Consider the following 18832-nt stretch of genomic DNA (forward strand, 5'->3'; position numbering starts at 1 on the left):
ATGCTAAAAATCCTAACTATAAATAGAAGCAATGAATAACTTTTTGGTTCAAGGTTCTGGTTCAAGGTTCTCTTCCATTTGTTGTTTTAATTATGGTTCAAGGTGAATAACTTTTATACTTGCTATAAGCTTATGGTTCAAGGTTCTCTTCCATTTGTTGTTTTAATTATTCATTTTAATTGTTGATTTGAAGTTTTTGGTTACGTAATTTTATGTTTGATTTTTAAGGTGCAAAGAATGTCATAAGTGCTTGCCAGGAATGTAGAGTGAGATGCTTGATATATAACGATTCAGTAGATGTTGTAGATGGTGGTTTGCATGATATTCATGATGGAGATGAGTGGTTGGTGTCTACGTGGAAAGTAAGATTTTGTTGAACCAACTTTTTTTTTTGTTTTGGTACTTGTTAATGGCTAGATAAGATTATTTTGTTTTGCAAATGAATAAGCATTTTTAATAGGGGTGTGTGAATTGCAGACTAACAACACGTTAAATGACCTTAAGGCTCAAGTGGAAGCTTTGATCCTGAGTGCCAATGACATTGATGGCGTATTGACATGCTCTCTTCGTCCTAGTAATGTTTTTGGACTTGGTGACCCAGAATTTGTGCCATACTTTCTCAAATTATCAAGATATGGTTTTTCAAAGGTAGTTTTCTTTTTTCTTAGAATTTGTTATTTTGGTTTGTAATTGTACATTTGTAGGATTCATATAGTGGGATAACACTTTTGTTATTGTTGTTGTTTACATATATCATGTGATTCATATTGGTTGGCGTTGCTGACTTCAAGTCTTTATTTTAGAGTAACAATTTCTCATTTCAGTTTATTATAAGGACTGGTGATAATCTTTCAGATTTCACCTTTTTCTGAAAATGTTACTCATGCCTATATCTGTGCAGAAGAAGCCTTAAATTTCCAAAAAGTTTTTGTAGCAGGAAAGGTGTGTATATATTGAATATCAATTTACTGCTTGCTCTGATCAATTATTCATGCATAAAGTATTTTTCTTTTTGTGCAGACATTTTTCATCACAAATCTTGAGCCTATGAAATTTTGGGAATTTTTCTCACTTTTGTTTGAAAGTCTTGAATATCAAAGGTAAAATTGAGCAACCTGTTTTGATATATGAGTGGCATTATATTATTTTCAATGTTACTGATGTTTAGTTGTATATTTTGACATGTTTGAATGATATAGCTTATGGAAGTATTAGAAGAGGAAAAAAGCTTTATAAATTACATTTTCTTAGCTAGCCACACTGACTATTTCCTATCCATTTAGGAGACATCATAACAAATTAGCACTTTCTTAGGTATATTTGCTCCTTTGGCTTGCTATTTCATTCATTTCTAGAGGCAACAAAGGGCTATTTGTGTTTTTTCTTTATTTCCAATTTGTGATGTAGAAACAAAGCTTCAAGAATTATTTTGATGATGCCAAGGAATTTCAAAGATCATTCAAGATGAATTTCAAGGATGAAGAAAGCAAGATGTCAAGCAAAAGATCTCAAGATAAGATATAAGATAGACTCTTAGAAAAGTTTTTGAAAAGCACAAATGATTGACCAAGTGAGTTTCTATCTTAACAAAAATTTTCCAAGCATTTTACTCTCTGGTAATCGAATACCAGAAGGTTGTCTGGTAATCGATTACAAGAAGCCCAAAAATTTCTGAACAAGGTTTCTCAAAGGTGTAATCGATTACCATGGCATTGTAATCTAGTGCTTATAACGTTCAAAAATATTTTAAAAAACCTTGTAATCAATTACACAAAACATGTAATCGATTACCATTGGCTCTAAACGTTAGAATTCAAATATTTTCAAATGAAGAGTCACATCTTTTGAAGAAAAATAACTGTGTAATCGATTACACAAACATTGTAATCGATTTATCAGTGGAGAGTTTTCAGATAATCTGCCAACAGTCACATCTTTTCATTGAATTTTTGAATGGCCATCAAAGGCCTATAAATAGGTGACTTGAGCATGAATTTTCTTCAGAGTTTTCCCTGTTCTCAAAAGGCATAATCCTTTCAAACAAAAATATCTTATCATCCAACATTCCTTGGCCAAACACTTGTGTTATTCAATAAGGAATTGAGTGCTTCATTGTAAACATCTATCTCTTTCAAGAGAGATCATCTTCTTCTTCTTCTCTTTCTAATCAAAGGGCTAAGAGACTGAGAGTCTCTTGTTGTAAACCATCTGAACACAAAGGAAGGGATGTCCTTGTGTGTTTCAGAAAGTGTAAAGGATTTGCGAGATAGTGGAACTCGCAAGCGGGTTTCTTGGGGATTGGAAGTAAGCAATGGACTTTGCCGAACCAGTATAAAAACTGTGTTTGCACTTTCTCTTCCCTTAAACTCTTTTATTTATTGTTGTTTAACATTTACATTCAGATTGTTTAATTTGAATCATCATTTAGAAATTCATCTTTAAGGGAACTTGGAACTTGCATTAAAATTAAAGTAGAATTTTTAATTGGGGAAATAGTTTGTAATATCTTAATTCAACCCCCCCTTCTTAAGATATCTGAGGCCACTTGTTTAACATGTGACCTCTTATACTATTAACCAAGTCAAAAAAATCCTTGCTATAATTGTAGGCCATTAATCAAACTTCTTGCTAAGGAATGAGTCATATTAACCATAGAATCATTCGCTCATTTAGCCAGAGACTCATCTTTTTCAAGATGATGGAGTTCCACTAAGCGGTCAAAAGCAGATAAGCTACTCGATGGTGGAAAAGGTTAAAAACATAATGCAAGAAACTTGCATTGCAATGTTTACATACATCAATTAAGGTTTTCTATCTTTAGTTAATGTCAAAGCAATTTTTGGTGGAAATGAAATGAATTGAAGCATATTGATAGGTATACCTTATTGCACGAATATGTGTCTCATCTTGTTAGAATAGTTAGCCCTTAATCAAAAAATTAACTAATTAAAATAACCCTGACATAAGTATAAGGGAGGGCAACACCAACATCTATAAATACCTTGCTCGTAGGATTGCTTGGATATTTGCATTTTCTTGTTTATAGGGTAAAAGATGTTGTCTCATTTTCTTGTAGTGTCGTGAAATGGACACATTTCAACGTTTGATTGCAGGGTGGGGTAAGCAGGGGTCCCTTTTAATCAATGATGCATGTAATTAAATGAAATAAAGAAATTGAATAAGTATGAATGTGTATAAAAAAGATTAAGTGTGATTAGGTGTATAGTGCAAGTGTTGTATTGATCAATAAGTTAGTTACCCTTTTCCTCTATTTCACTTGCACAATAAGACCATTATTGTTTGTATTCACAACTCTTAACTGGGTTTTGATTAAAATGATCTAACCTGTAATTTTGTACAAATGTTCATTGGAGATGGAGCAAAACTTGTTCGCAATGCCTTTCAACTAGCAAAAGAAAAGTCACCATGCATTATTTTTATAGATGAAATTGATGCAATTGGAACCAAGCGTTTTGATTCCCCATCTGACACGTACCATGTCACTAGCGTTGAGTTAAATTGTGTTTTTAACTCAAATGATTGGTTTATAGACTTTGGGGCTAATGTTCATGTATGTGCTGATAAGAAAAATATTTTCTTTATATCAAGAATCAAGCACACCTGCTGTGAGCATGAGGAATGAGAGTATGACACATGTGTTAGGAGAAGGTTGAGTGAAGCTAGTGCTATCTTCAAATAATTTTCTTGTTTTAGATGGAGTATATCACATTTCTAATATTAGGAAAAATTAAATAAGTACTTCTTTGTTAGTCCAACAAGGGTACAAGGTTGCTTTTGAGTCCAATAGAGTTGTTATTACTAGACATGGTGTTTTTATTGGTAAAGGCTACATTTGTGATGATTTGTTTAAGTTAAGTCTTTTGCCTCTTTCTATTAATAAAATATCTAACATTTCTTCTTTTGTTGCAAATGTTGAAAAGCTATTAAAGAAGTTTAATTATTTTGATGTGAAACTTGTTTCTACTCCTTATGACTCATTCATTAAGTTAAATAAAAATTTGAGTAAAGGAATTTCTTCTCATAAATATTATCAAATTATTGGTTCTTTATTGAATTTGACAAACTTCTCTAGGCCTAAAATTATATATGCAATTGGTAGATTAAGAAAGTATACTAATAATCCAAATCATTCTCATTGGACTGCATTAGAAATGGTTTTTAGATAGTTAAAAGGAACCATTAATTATGACATTCATTATACATGTTTTCCTGTTGTTATTAAGGTATTTAGTGATGCAAATTGGATTTCTAATTTTGATGAAACAAAATTGACAAGTCGTTATGTCTTTACTTTAGTTGGTGGTGTAGTATCATGAAAATCTGCTAAACAAACTATTATTTCACGTTCTACCATGAAAATAGAAATTATTGCTTTAGACACTGTTGTTTAATATTTTAGGGATCTTAATAAAATACCAATAATCACCGAAAACATATTACTTTAGATTATCAAGAGGGGTTGTGAAAAATACCTGGATCCATGATAAGCAGCGAAATTCATGGGTCTGAGGAACTGTTGGTTTTGTGTTCTTCCTCAACCAAATCACCGTTTTTCTTTTGGGACCTTAGGTTTCTCGTTAGATGGGGAGAAGAAAATACAATTTCTGATTTGGTGTATTAGGGACCACAACCTTGCTTTAACTTGTTAGAGTTCTCATTATTCCCTAACGGGCCAAACTGATTTTCGCTTATCAAGCCCATATTAATTTCTGATGATAGTCCAATAGGCTCACCAAATTACATTACTTTTATTGAGCCTATAAATGTAAATAACTAATAAATATAATATGTAGCCCACACTAATTAATTAATTATGAATTATAAAATTCCTAACAATTGTTGCTAGTGACGCTGAGTTTCTTAAAAATTTGCTATGTGATTTGTCATTGTTGAATAAGCCTATACCTCCAATTTCAATGCATTGTGATAGTCAAGTTGCTACATATAAAGTTACTAGCAAAAACTTTAATGAAAAAAGAAGACACTTAAGAGTGAGATATAAGTCTATTAGAAATTTGATTTATCATGGTGTTATTTCTCTTGACTTTGTCAAGTTAGGAAACAATATTGCAGATCCACTTACAAAAGGGTTGATGCGCCAACAATTACTCGAGTCGTCGAGGGGAATGTAATTAAAGCTCATTGTTTAGTCACAACAATAAACACTCGTCTTCGTGTGATTGGTGATACCATGAATGAAGTTCAACGCGTAACAACAGAATTGTTTGTTGACTAAAGTACACCAAAATAATTTTTATGGAGTTGTCCTGTTTCACATTCCTACGAGGTGTATTATAAATTGTGGTAATATTAATGTTGAGGTATTTACATATGTTTATTATTTTTGGTATAAAAAAATATCTCTTAATGAATCCGATGATAATTATTGTAGGGGTGAAGGTCACAAACAACTCTTTGAGGATTCATCTCGTGAATGTGGTGGTGAGGTCGTCATTGTGAGATATGGACTAATCTCTAAGTGACACTCACGAAATAAGATACATGCGTAAGGTCGTGTAACGTACAACCACTAATTAGAACCTAAATGAACACCAATATTGCAAGGGTTGTGTATTAAAGTCTAGTTAAATAAGGTGTAGTTTAAGACAACTAAGTCTCTATATTTTTCTGAGGTCCATCAACACTAGGTATAAGGCTCAAACTCGAAATGTTTCTTACATTGAAATATAATTTCACATGCTCCATCTTTTATGTTTCTATACAAATTGCGTTTCTTAAAATATTTTAAAATATGTGGGGAGATGTTAGTAAATATTTGTTTTATAATTTAAAATTTATATAATTTATTACTTATATTAATTTTGTTTTTATAAAATAAAATATTTGTTTTATTCTATTTTTATTTTTTAATCTAACAAGATTTTTTTGTTAAGCTTAGTGGTTAGTTCCAATTATAATTGGTTTGTTGAGATTCTTTTTCGTGCACGTTCCACCTTACACATTGAGAGTTTTTAGATACAGACTCGGGTTGTGTTCGTAAATATCACTTTCTTTTAAATTTTTTCACTTTTTTTTCTTATAAAAAAATTATTTTCTTAAGAGCAAGAATATTGGTATTCAAAAATTTCTGGAATCCTTTCACCGCATATGATCAGAACAACAGATTGTCGTATCTTGATAGAGAAGCACAATCAGAGATTTTTCTACCAATGTAGTGGAACATTTTTTTTTCCTCTAAGGATAACGTTTATGCGTTTCAACCCAAACTATTTAAAATTTCTTCCCAAAAAATATTTTTCTTTATACTTATTGTATATTATATTACATTGTTAATATGTCTTAAGTTACTTTATTATTGTTATTTTATTATTTAGTTCAAGACATTATATCCTCTTCTCATTTATTCCTTTTATTTTTATTTTTATAACATTATCTTTATAATAAAATATTTTCTCTCAACTACCTTTTTTCTTTCTTTATCCACGAGATTTCAAAAAATAATTATGTCTTTGAGTTTGATGGCGTAATGAGAGCGGTATGTTGCAAGCAAGGAGAGATCACGTGTGCCACAGGTGATGCGAGAACATGTGTGCCACTAGTGCCAATGGTTGTGCGACCACCTTTAGAGGCTGCACAACAAGGATAAATTTGCCGTTGTGAGAGAAAAACTTGTGCAAAATCCTTAGTTCCTGATGGATATTTTCTAGATGGTGAAGTAGGTGAGAAGAAAAAAGTAGGAATTAAGTTGTCATTTTACTTTTTTTAATTGTTATATAATTATTTACTTTTAATTTCTGCCATTTAAATATTCTAATAATAAATCCAAAGACTAATATTATTGTTACACCCATGAATCATTTAAAATACTAATCCATGATAGAAGCCGCCCATGTAATAGATTATTCATCTATCAAATACTCATTAAAAAATGATTTTGATAAATAGTCACTTTTATTCTGAACATATAATTGGCTAATAAATGTATTTTAAAAAAATGAAAATACAAAATTTAGTCCCCTGAAAATGTAAAAAATGCGATAAATATATCCGGATGTTAGCTTTCGTTTGTCACCATTAATAAAATAGCTTACATGTCACAGATGAACAAATTTGTCACTAAAATGATTGTCAACGTAGTCATCTCTAATTGTCAACATAGAGACATATTAGTCATATAATATTTTTTTTCACTTTTAGTCTTCTCACTCGGCTGAGAAATGCATCTCTGAAAAGATGAAAATATAAAATTTAGTTATCGAAAGTGTAAAAAGTACAATAAATATATTAACATGTTAATAGTAGATTGTGACTAATTATTATAATTTGAAAAAAAAATTATAATGATTGAGACAATTTTTTTTAACAAACTTGTAAATTAAGTTGAGTTTAAAAGAAAAAAGAATACTCGTTTTATAGTTTTATAGACTAAAAATAATTTTTTTAAGCTCATGCTTGATGAAACTTTCAAGTAAAAAAAATGTTTATTGTAAAACATTGTAGTTAAATTAGATTCTTGAATAATTTTTTAGGAAAAATTGTAATTCCAATGACACTTTTAATTTGTAAAAAACAATCACCTTATTTGAAATTTATTTTAAGGTTATGATTTTTTAAATGACTAGTCAATAAAAAATTTGTATATGATTTAATAAAAGTAATTTAAAAATCAACAAACTTTTATTATTATAATTTGTAATTTGATGTCATTGCATATACTAATAGACATTCATATTTTATTATGAAAAAATTATAAAAAATAATTAAATAAATAATGTTTGATTAAATACAAACAATGATTTTCTTATTGTTTTACAAATTTTTTTTTTCTGTGTTGATAACATTTATTCAAGGATTAACAATCAAAGAATTGATTTTTTTTGTAATTGATGAAAAGTAAGAAGAATTTGCCAAAACAATAAAAATTCACTTTCATAGATAATATTTTATGCATGTCTCAACAATTAATGAAACTTGAAAATTATATAACGAAAACAAACACTTACGAATCTAAAATTTTATCGCAATCATTATAAAATTTTTAAAATTATAATAATTAGTCACAATCTAGTATTAACATCCAATACTTTTGTCGCTTTTTTACTCTTTTGGGGACTAACTTTGAGGGACACATTTGTCAGCAACATGTGAAGACAAAAGTTAAAAAAAATATTATAGGACAAATATATTCCTATACTATTAGAGATGAATCACATTACCAATTATTTTAGTGATAAGTTTGTCCATCAATAAAAGTCAACGAGTAAATATATTTATCATATCAAAAACAAAAGTAATCAAAATACTATCTACCAAATAAGATTGTAGGTTCATAAGGATAATATTTTAAACACATACTTAACCAACACATTGTGTCTGATTTTCAATTACTTCCAACTGAACCCCGATCAACATTTACCTTCCTTCTACGTTTTTATCTTGAAGAGTAGAAAACTCCATCTAACACCCACTCAAGCTAAAACAAACGCATAACATAACATGATCTGCTCGAGAAAAATAAAATAAAACAAACGAAAACTTAGTGAGTTGAAACGTCAGGAATTTCCAGTGGGCCCAGCAGGCCATGTGACTGCAACTTATGAGAGACGCAAAACCAGAAAACAAACAAATAAAGAAACCACATAAAAAATAGAAAAACCAAAGCACAAAAAACACATGTCTTAATAGAAAAGTCGGCAACGATTGATGGTTTGTCACACCACCGAAGAAGGCTTCAGGAATCTACATAGCTTTTTCCTCAGAGCGTTGAAAATTCCCAGACTCTCTCGCTTCCTCAAAATTTCACCCTCTTTCATTCAATTCTCTTCTCTGCTCTTCTCTTCTGTTCCCACCTTCTGATCCATCATCCCTCGTTTTCTCCGAACAATGGCTGCTGGTGTCACTGTCAAGTCCGAGGTTCTAGAATCTTCTCCCCCTGAAGGAGTATGTTCCAACACGGAGGAAAACCACCTGGTTCAGACCAATTTGTCTGATGGGTCACCCAACAAGTATGTTTCTAACAAGTAACAACTCCTATGTCTCGCTTTCTATGAATTCATGCACTTTGTTCCCACAAAACCGGTTTTTTTTTTTTAAGTTATTATTATTTTCTTCAATTACCCTTTTGATTTTGGACAATTTCTTTTGGATGTGAGACCGTGAGATGAAGAATAAGACAGTGGTTTGTGTTAATTCGATGGTTTCCGTTTGTGTGAGATGAAATAGAGGACCCATATGCTTTCGGGTTGTGTGGCCATTTAAGAAGTGATTTTTTTAAAAAAAAATTAAACTTATGTTGTGTGGCTGAAGGGGGTTTTGTTTAATTGGAGATATGTATAGAGAAGGTTGTTTAATTGGGAAAAAAAGAAGAAGTAAAGATAGTGGGTTTCAATTGTGCTTGTAAGTTGTAACCCTACCCTTAGTTTTCTGATGAATTGAGAGGATTTTTTAATTAGACCCATCTTTTGGATTAAGTGAATTAACCTGAGAGATTTGGGATAGAGGGTGTTTGATTTGGGTAATGATTTTTTTTTTCCTTTTCAAGGATGAAATTCTGGGAAATTGAGGAGGAAAATATTTTCTAGGGCACAACAACCAACCTAGCCTTATTCAGTTAATCCTACGAGGTGGAATCTGCTGTGTAGATCAATTGATACCATTCAAAAACTAAATTTTCAAGGGATAATTTGGCAGTTGGTCATATTTAATGGTTCCATTGAAGTTTTCTTTGATCCACTTTACTCATTGGAACCTCTGTTCATCCTCTCACATAACCAAACCACCCACTTGAAGAAAGTTTATGTCTTCGTGTCCTTAGTAGGTGCCATTCCATTTTTCTATCAGATGTATTCATTCCTAGAATCCTAGTCTTATGTGTTCTTGTTTATCCACGCATTACCATCAATACTGTTATTTTCATTTGTTATTATCATTTTTTGCACTCCAGGTGGAATATTTCTGCTACACTGTACACTGTAGAGTATTGATGTTTTCTTTAACTGTCTTGTAGAATTTTCTGAGTTTGATAGGCACTTTATTATCATAAATTATACCTGAAACATTTCTTCATTTAATCCACCTGGTATGAATCAATATTGGTGACATCTCTACCAGTCTACTAAATGTCTCGTTGTTTCTAAGGAGATGAGTTTGTCGCTATTCTATTGTGTACCAGGGACTCATTTTGAAGTCAATGCCTTTGGTTTAGTTTCATAAAAAAGCTTTTGTGCATATATTTTCTCACTTGGATAATGGATGGATCCAATTGGAAAGGGAGAGTTCTACTTTGATGAAATTAAAATTTAAAAGCAAAATTTTCCTTAAATCTATGTCTTTGGCTTAACTCTGTTTCAGTTTACCAACTTTGTAATGGTCTGAGGGTCTTTGCTTGACAAATATGATACATGACCTTCCCTGTCAAATTTAATAAAAAAGAATATTATAGTTCAAAATATAAACCCATATTCTAGTATGTATTTAAATACTATGTATGCCCTGGCTATGGAACCCAAATTCAAGTGCTTCCTAGCTGCTTGGCTTCAAGGGCATTGGCTGGTGGATCACAAATTAAGTTACATCTGATTGTTATTGATTTATGTTTAGAGGTTTGGTTTCTGAAAATAATTAATCTTAATAGGCATTCTTTATGCAGCATTATTAATGACACCAACATCGTGTAGCATGGTTGACAGATAACCTTGCTCCTTATGCATGTGTTTAGGGGTTCAATTCCCAGGTTTGTGTATGGAAAAACATTTGTTAAGAGAGATTAACCATTAAATGGACTTCAGTATCTCGAGGGATTAGTCCTTGGCTCTCAGCCGAGGGATACCCTGGGTCATCCAAAAAAAATTAATGGGCTTTCACTTTCCATATTGGTCAAGGATTTTGCTGGAGTGAGGGATTTAAAAATTGATGAAGGGAATCATACTGATTTTTTTTATCAGTATTTTGGTGTGTTTTAAAGGGTCAATAATTACCAATAGAACTTGAAACTTTTGCATTCATGTTAAGCTGTTAACATTGATACATATTTTGGTCCCTAGTGGGGTAATGCTGTTATTGTTGTTGTTGTAAGCACCAATTATAAAGACACCTACTTAAGTTCATATTTGGATTAGCTTATTTTGTGAGGAAAAAAAACGTTTTTTTTTGGTAGCTTCTTGAAGGATCTTTAAAGATTATCATTTCCCTTGAGAAAGGCTAAAACAAGCATGCACTTATACTAAGCTGTTTAGAGTTCAAATGTTCAATTGAAAATTAATTCTTCACACATCTCTTAATACTAAAAAAAGCTTCTCACTTTAAAATTTAGAAAATATAAGAGGAAATTTATTAGAACTAAAGCATCAAAGGTTTTTGAAAGTCTAATTTACATTTCCATCAAGTTCATGCTAACTGATGTTTTCTCATGTGTGTTTCTGATTGGTTGTTTATTTATTATTTTCTCTTCTAGGTCTGTGCCAGCATCTGGACTTAATGCAGTGATTCCTAGTGCAAATCAGCTTACCATCTTCTATAATGGGAGTGTTTGTGTCTATGATGGAATCCCTGCAGAGAAGGTATGCCCTTGCTGCACTTTTAAATCATGAATCAATCTTGCAGCTGTTGTTTCTTCAATCCTGGCTCTAACTTTACATGTTGCGAGCTTATGATGCAATTCTAATCATACATTGTTTTATTTACTAACAGGTGCATGAAATAATGCTTATTGCTGCTGCTGCTGCCAAGTCTACTGAAATGAAGAAGATTGTGACCCAAACTACCCTCATTTCACCCGTTCCCTCTAGGCCTTCTTCTCCACATGGAATCACTAACAATATTGCTTCCTCGCAGAAGAGTTCCATCTGCAGGCTCCAAGCTGGTAATTTTCCCATTATGATATTTAGAGATGATATTCTCAAACAATTTTGTCTTCTTTGTCATTTACCCTTTAATAACTGCACTGTGCTATTTTAATGTAACAAACTTTTAAATCCCTCCTGGCTTGGCTTTTGCATTATGTCTCTTTTCAGAATTTCCAATAGCACGCAGGCATTCACTTCAAAGGTTTCTTGAGAAGCGTCGTGACAGGTACTATCTACTTGCGATTTTTAATGGGGAATCTAATATCTAATCAGTTTAGAGTCTCCAATTTTGTGCATGATTTTCTTATACGTATCATTTATTTTTGTTAAAGGCTTGGGAGCAAGGCACCTTATCCTTCCTCATCAACCACAAAAGTGGCTGACAACATAGAGAACAACTTCTGTGCTGACAATGCACCAGAACTGGTTTCCTTGAACCGATCTGAGGAGGAATTTCAGCCAACGGTCTCTGCCTCTTGAGCATAACCAGTGTTTGCTCCGTTCTATGTTGTGTGATAGTGTGGAAGACTATGAGTATGAATGTAGAATCACAGACACTGATGTAATTGTATTAGGTTATGAAGTCTGTAACTGTGTTTTATATGTAACATAGCTACTAAACCTGAAATGGTCTGTAACAGTGTGACTTGAAAGTTGTGTGCATCTGTCCACGTCTAGGAAGTATGCTATGTGTTTTGATCACTCAATAGTAAACTGTTATTCTTGTATGAGACTATGTGGACAACTGATTATCTATTGTGTTGATGTTCCAACTTCTATTTTTATTACACCGTTGAGCCTTTAATTTTTCCTATTTGTTCCCGGCAGAGAAGAACTATAATTAGTTGGAAAAGGTTGATGAACTAATTGAATCTTAAGAATGTAAGATTTGAGAATATTTTAGATGTAAGACAAAAAGATGCTTAATACTTTCAATTTTTGTATTTGACAAGACAATTTATGAAAGGGAGTAAATCTATATATATCACTGTTTCTTTTGCAAAATGTGCATCAAGTAAATATATAAGAAATTCCTTAGATTTTTTTTTTGTAATTAAAAATTTATAGTAGACCTTGACATATTCTGTTCAATATATAAATAAAAGTGAGCAATAAATAATTTTGTTTTACAAAGGTCTTTTTTGCCAATCCTCACAATCCATGTGCTTTTTTTGTTATAACTTGAATGTGTTCATGAAAAATGGTGGCTAAAACATTTGTCTACTAACTTATTAAAATTTAGGAGAGGAGAGGAAACAAGTCTATGGTGTTTACCAAAAACAAAATTAAAAAAGTGCAAAAGAACAACCTATTGGATTATGCATATTTAATCAATGAAAATAAAATATTACATATTTTTAGCCAACTCTATACGAGTAATATTACTAAAAAAATATGACAAACTGATTTTGTATATATGATATACAATGCGTAAAAAAATTAAGTTTTATAGGGGAAAATCAGTCAATTTGACTGAAATTTAAGTGGTTCAATGTGTAAATTTACATGAATTATATGATTTTTCTGTGCCTATGTACATAAGAGGAGTAATTTATAAAGTGCAAATAACTAGTTTATTTTGACAAGGTGAATCCAACCACGATCGGCGCCTTAGGTAGAACTGCATTGGCTAGGGGAATTTATTTTGGCAGCAAATTCCTGTTTCCCTAATGATGCCGAATTTAACTATAGATGTTAATAATCCGACAACAGGTATATACACAAGTATTCAATATGTTCATTTGTCCAAGTGTCTATTCAAAACAAATCCTAATGAAACGGTCATGATTCATCAATGCAGTTTTGGAAGTTCAAACGAGAGCAGATATGCAAGGTTAAGCTAAGATTGTTCAGCTTGTGAGCTTGTTGTTATTAATCGAATTGTTCACCCCACTGGTTTCTGGCACCACAGTTATGCATTGGCAACACAATAAGATATGGTAATAACGTAACCTTATATATAGCCCGGACTATTTCATCAAAGTGTTCAGCTGTGATATTGTGACGATTATTCCTCCAATAGAGACAACAGTTTTATGCAAGAGAAACACTGGACACACATAAAACATCAACAATCTTGTGGGACTCACCTGTGACTCTCCTACTGGATGGACATGCTACGTGCACCCAACAACATTGTTGGTGCACCCAGCAAATAGTGAATAGGCGAAATTGCCCTTATGCAATCCCATCTTTCGGAAGAACCTTCCTTCGGATGCACTTCCGGGAGACGTTCTTCCGAAACAACTTCCGAAAGAAGAAGTTGGTCTTCCAGAACTTCATCCGGAAGAAGGTTCTTCCGGAAGACCAACTTCTTCTTCCAGATGTTGTTTTTTAAATGAATTTTTTTTCTTCTGATAAATCAATTACGTTATAAAATAAATAATATTATTATACATAAATTATTAGTATACATAATTATGGCTAACATTTGTAATTCATATTTTACATGCATGTAAATTTGAATAATAAATTGTGACAATTGAGTATAATTTGAATCATACAAATTACTTAATTGGTATATTTTAAAAAAAATATAAAATATTTACTATGATAACATTTTATTTGTATTACAAAACTTAATATATAATAAATAAACAATTTTAATTTTATAACAACGTGAAGTAAATATAGATTTCATTTTATAATAATAACCAAAATTAAAATAATATTTAATGCATATTTAATGACGATTTTGTCCCTGTGTTGTTTTCTTTAAATTTACTGTGCTATTTTTCCGTTTTACACCTTTTTGCTTTCACTTTCATCCCGGTGTTCTTCGTATTCCTTTTCCATAAAAAGCTTTCAAAGTTTTGGTGGTTCCGTTTGTGTGTTTGAAGTAGCCGTTCAGTGAAAGTTAAATATTGGTGGTACGCATTTCGTCGTTGTTGTTGGTATTCGGTCGTAGTTGTTGTTCCTATTTCCTCGGAGGTACGCATGTATTGGTTTTGTTTGCGTTTTTGTGTGTAGATTTGTTAGAGAAAGTGAACAGTAAAATGGTAAAAACTTTTTCCAGAAGAAAAACTCTGAACTTCTAGAAGAAGGTGTTCCGGAAGAAGTTGTTCTGGAAGAAGAACTGTGAACTTCCGGAAGACGTTCTTCCGGAATATTAATTTTTTAAATTTTTTTAGAATTCTATTTTAAAATTAGTGAAAAAAATTTTATATATATATATATATATATATATATATATATATATATATATATATATATATATGAATATTATAATTTGTAATATTTGTATTTGAAATTTTTGAAATTGTGGATAATTTGTTTAATTAGGTATAATGATTTTGGTATAATATTAAACGATTTAGGTAAAATAATTGTATTTTGTTGTAGTAGAAAAATGTTATATTAGTTGTTAATTATAGTGTTAAGTTTAGTTTAAGTAAATAATGTAGTTATAAATTTTGAATGTATTTGTATTAGTTCTTAATATGTTTGTTAGTTAATATGTAGTCAATTCTTAGATATGGTTATATGGTAATTTGAATGTACTTGTGTATGATGCATAATTTAATAATATGTCATTAAGATGGACGAAGATCAATGGACGTATGACTATACGATGTCACAAGAAGTTCATATGAATTATGATAATGAAGAACAATGTGGTGTGAATGAACCACATGTTGATTGTTCAAATGCTTTTAATACCTGTCAGGTAATCATGCTCATTAGTTTGAGTCATTTGGTTGAACGTATGTTTCGTATAAAAATTAATATGTCGGAGTTGCGTTGTAGGTCTTTGGTACTCGAGATGATGTTTTGTAGTGGGCTCGAACAGTTGCCCATGAAAACGGATTTGTTGCAGTGATTATGAGGTCTGACACATATACTGGTAGCAGAGGAAGAAGTTCATTTGTGTTAATTGGGTGTGAAAGGAGTGGTCTGTACAAGTGTATGAATAAAGAATTTGTTAGAAAAGACACTGGGAGTAGGAAATGTGGTTGTCCCTTCAAGCTTCGTGGGAAACCAGTGCATGAAGGGGAAAGTTGGATGGTGAAGTTGATCTGTGGGATTCATAATCATGAATTGGCCAAGTCCTTAGTTGAACATCCATACGCTGGGTGATTGACTAAGGATGAAAACAAAATTATTGCTGATATGACAAAGTCGATGATGAAACCAAAAAATATCTTGCTAACGTTGAAGGAGCACAATGCCAACAGTTGCACCATGATCAAGCAAATTTACAATGCAAGAAGTGTATATCGTTCTTCAATAAGAGGAGCTGATACCGAAATGCAACATCTGATGAAGCTTCTCGAACGTGATCAATACATTCATTGGCATACATTGAAGGATGAAGTTGTGGTGCGTGATCTGTTTTGGTGTCACCCAGATGCAGTAAAGTTATGAAATGCATGTCATCTGGTGTTTTTTATAGATAGTACCTACAAAACAAACAGGTACAGACTCTCACTACTTGACTTTGTTGAGGTGACACCAACGGCGATGACATTCTCTGCTGGGTTTGCATATCTGGAGGCTAAGCGTGTTAATGATATTGTATGGGCTTTGGAACGATTTCGAGATCTAATTTTAAGAAACGATCGCCTCCCTGTTGTTATTGTCACTGACAGAGACCTAGCACTGATGAATGCAGTGAAAACTGTGTTCCCGGAGTGTACAAATTTGTTGTGCAGGTTTCATATCGATAAGAATGTGAAGACAAAGTGCAAATCTTTAACCGGTCAAAAAAATGCCTGAGACTATGTAATGGATAATTGGGGTACTTTGGTTGATTGTCTGTCCGAACACCAGTTCGCCGAGTCCCTTCAAAAGTTTCAAATTGCTTGTTTGCCTTGGCCGATGTTCGTTGACTATGTTAATGACACATGGATTATCTCCCACAAGGAAAAATTTATTACAACATGGACGAATAAGGTCATGCACCTAGGCAACGCAACAACAAACAGGTATTAAGAACTTATTTTTTTTGTTAGTAAGGATTATTAATAAATGGTATTTAATTGTTGTATATTTTTCATGTTTGTTGTGTATTTTAAATGTAGGGTTGAATCAACTCATTGGGCTCTAAAAAGAGTATTACAAAATAGTCTTGGAGACCTGTGTAGTGTTTGGGATGCCATGAACAACATGATCACGCTGCAACACGTTGAAATTAAAACATCCTTTGAAACCAGTACGCATGTGGTTGGACATGTATTTAAAAAAACCTTATACAAGAGACTTCTTGGGATGGTTTCAAGGGACGCTTTAAATGAGATTGCTTCTGAGGTTGATCGTCTACGTTATCTCGGCAATAATCCCTCTTCTTGTGGTTGTGTGATGAGAAGCATGCACGGTCTTCCTTATGCATGTGAGCTTTCTAGGTATACTATTGGCAGCATCCCAGTGGAGTCAGTCCATATTTTCTGGAGGAGACTTTGCTTTTCCGATCAAGGGTTATGTAAGGCCGAAGTCAGCATCAAGGAAGAGATTGAGACCATATCTAAAAGGTTTGAGGAACTTGATGTGTGTGGCAAAGTAACTCTGAAGAGTAAACTTCGAGATATTGCATACCCTGATCATAACTCTATGTGCCCTCCTCCGTCAAAGGTCAACACTAAAGGTGCACCGAAGAAACCGATGAAAAGAAGTCAAAGATCCACAAAGCGTGATCCGTCTTACTGGGAGCATGTTGATGCTTTTCATTCTGTTCAAAGCAGCAACTCTTTAGTCAAACGTAGTGCATCATATTCTGAACTGCCTCAGCCAACAAGGATCATCTCGATGTTGGATCAATTTGCGCCATTCATACAAGGTTTCATTCCTGACGTTGTGGATGTGAAAGCGGACGGTAACTGTGGATATCGGTCCATTGCCACTTTATTAGGTATGGGGAAAATTCGTGGCCGTTAGTGCGTAACGAATTGATTAAAGAACTTGGCAGATGGTTGCATGAGTACATCAACCTCTTCGATGGCACAGAGAGATTTGAACAATTAAGGCTGTCCCTACTTGTTGATGGGTTTTCAGAGGTATGTTTTTAGGTTATTTTTTTAAGAACAAACTTTAAATAACTTACATGTGTATGTTTGCTTGATTCAGGTTAGTGTGGACAAGTGGATGGATATAACGGAGATGAGATATGTGATTGCATCACGGTATAACGTAATCCTTGTATCGTTGTCCCGACAACAAAGCATGACATTTTTTCCTCTTAGAAGTCAACCACCACCCGATTCTTCTGGGCACCGCATGATATGTGTCAGTCACGTGTTTGGAAATCATTTTGTTCAGGTACATTGAAGATAGTTAGTATAACAATTATGCAATGGCTTTTCTGATTCATTTGAGTTAATGATGTTTGTTCATGTACAACAGGTTTATTTGAAAGACCATTGTCCTTTACCGCCTCCAGCGTTGTTGTGGTCAAGCAATTGTTATTCTCAGGCAAAGCAGTGGACAACTCCATATATTAGTAGAATGCAGCAGTACACAAGCTTCATGTCATTCAAAAGACACTATGTCAACCTAAATGAAGACTAAACATGCATTGTTTTTGTAATTGTATTCATTATGCGATATAATTTGTTGTAAGCTATTAATAACCAATTAATATTATTAAGTACTCGTTTTGTTAAGAAAAAAATTAGTTGGTCCAACAAAAATCAATTACGCGTGTACGATACATCGTTGTCATAATTGACAACACATAATGGCATGCATGCGTATTAAAGTTTGAGCGCGACACCACATTGACTGACTTGACTACACATTCTGAAGGAAACATAAACACGAAACATGTTCACGCGTGTCTATTTTTTTGTAAAAAAAGTGAAGCAATCTTTCGGTGAGAACCATGTATATATATGAGACACGACTAATAAATCACACATTATCTTGCTTTCACATAGTCTCCCAATTGATACACAAAGTATGACATTTTTAGGAGAAACTAGCAGTCAGACGATTGTCAACTCAAGGTTGGGTTTCATTTTTTCAAATGGATCGATTATTCACAATGATAGTGGGGTTTACTTCCAAACTTCCAC

At 32.6% G+C, this 18832-nt stretch overlaps 2 protein-coding genes across 3 annotated transcripts; both read left to right on the plus strand.

Moving 5' to 3' along the window:
- Positions 1-132: 132 nt before the first annotated feature.
- LOC114368126 (3beta-hydroxysteroid-dehydrogenase/decarboxylase-like) lies at positions 133-1524 on the plus strand. Its single transcript, XM_028325476.1, has 5 exons — positions 133-142; positions 229-362; positions 478-648; positions 856-942; positions 1408-1524. The coding sequence occupies exons 1-5, from the start codon at positions 133-135 to the stop codon at positions 1522-1524; spliced, it is 519 nt and encodes a 172-aa protein (XP_028181277.1).
- A 7100-nt stretch (positions 1525-8624) lies between these two features.
- LOC114367921 (protein TIFY 3-like) lies at positions 8625-12613 on the plus strand. Of its 2 annotated transcripts, none has more exons than XM_028325180.1 (5): positions 8625-9002; positions 11435-11540; positions 11671-11842; positions 11994-12051; positions 12158-12613. In XM_028325180.1, the coding sequence occupies exons 1-5, from the start codon at positions 8866-8868 to the stop codon at positions 12303-12305; spliced, it is 621 nt and encodes a 206-aa protein (XP_028180981.1). In that variant the 5' UTR covers positions 8625-8865; the 3' UTR covers positions 12306-12613. The 2 variants fall into 2 exon arrangements, with proteins under 2 accessions (XP_028180981.1, XP_028180982.1); XM_028325181.1 differs by having other exon boundaries at positions 8625-8987.
- Positions 12614-18832: the final 6219 nt, after the last annotated feature.

The sequence above is a fragment of the Glycine soja genome, chromosome 9 (assembly GCF_004193775.1).
Source record: "Glycine soja cultivar W05 chromosome 9, ASM419377v2, whole genome shotgun sequence".
Lineage (NCBI taxonomy): Eukaryota > Viridiplantae > Streptophyta > Magnoliopsida > Fabales > Fabaceae > Glycine > Glycine soja.

Excerpts from the sequence above, each read along its gene's own strand:
- LOC114367921 (XM_028325180.1), top strand. The coding sequence starts at position 8,866 with ATGGCTGCTGGTGTCACTGTCAAGTCCGAGGTTCTAGAATCTTCTCCC. Across the intron at positions 11,541-11,670 it reads ATGGAATCCCTGCAGAGAAG|GTGCATGAAATAATGCTTAT; the intron begins GTATGCCCTTGC and ends ATTTACTAACAG. Across the intron at positions 12,052-12,157 it reads CTTGAGAAGCGTCGTGACAG|GCTTGGGAGCAAGGCACCTT; the intron begins GTACTATCTACT and ends TTTTTGTTAAAG.
- LOC114368126 (XM_028325476.1), top strand. Across the intron at positions 363-477 it reads GGTTGGTGTCTACGTGGAAA|ACTAACAACACGTTAAATGA; the intron begins GTAAGATTTTGT and ends TGTGAATTGCAG. Across the intron at positions 649-855 it reads CAAGATATGGTTTTTCAAAG|ATTTCACCTTTTTCTGAAAA; the intron begins GTAGTTTTCTTT and ends ATAATCTTTCAG.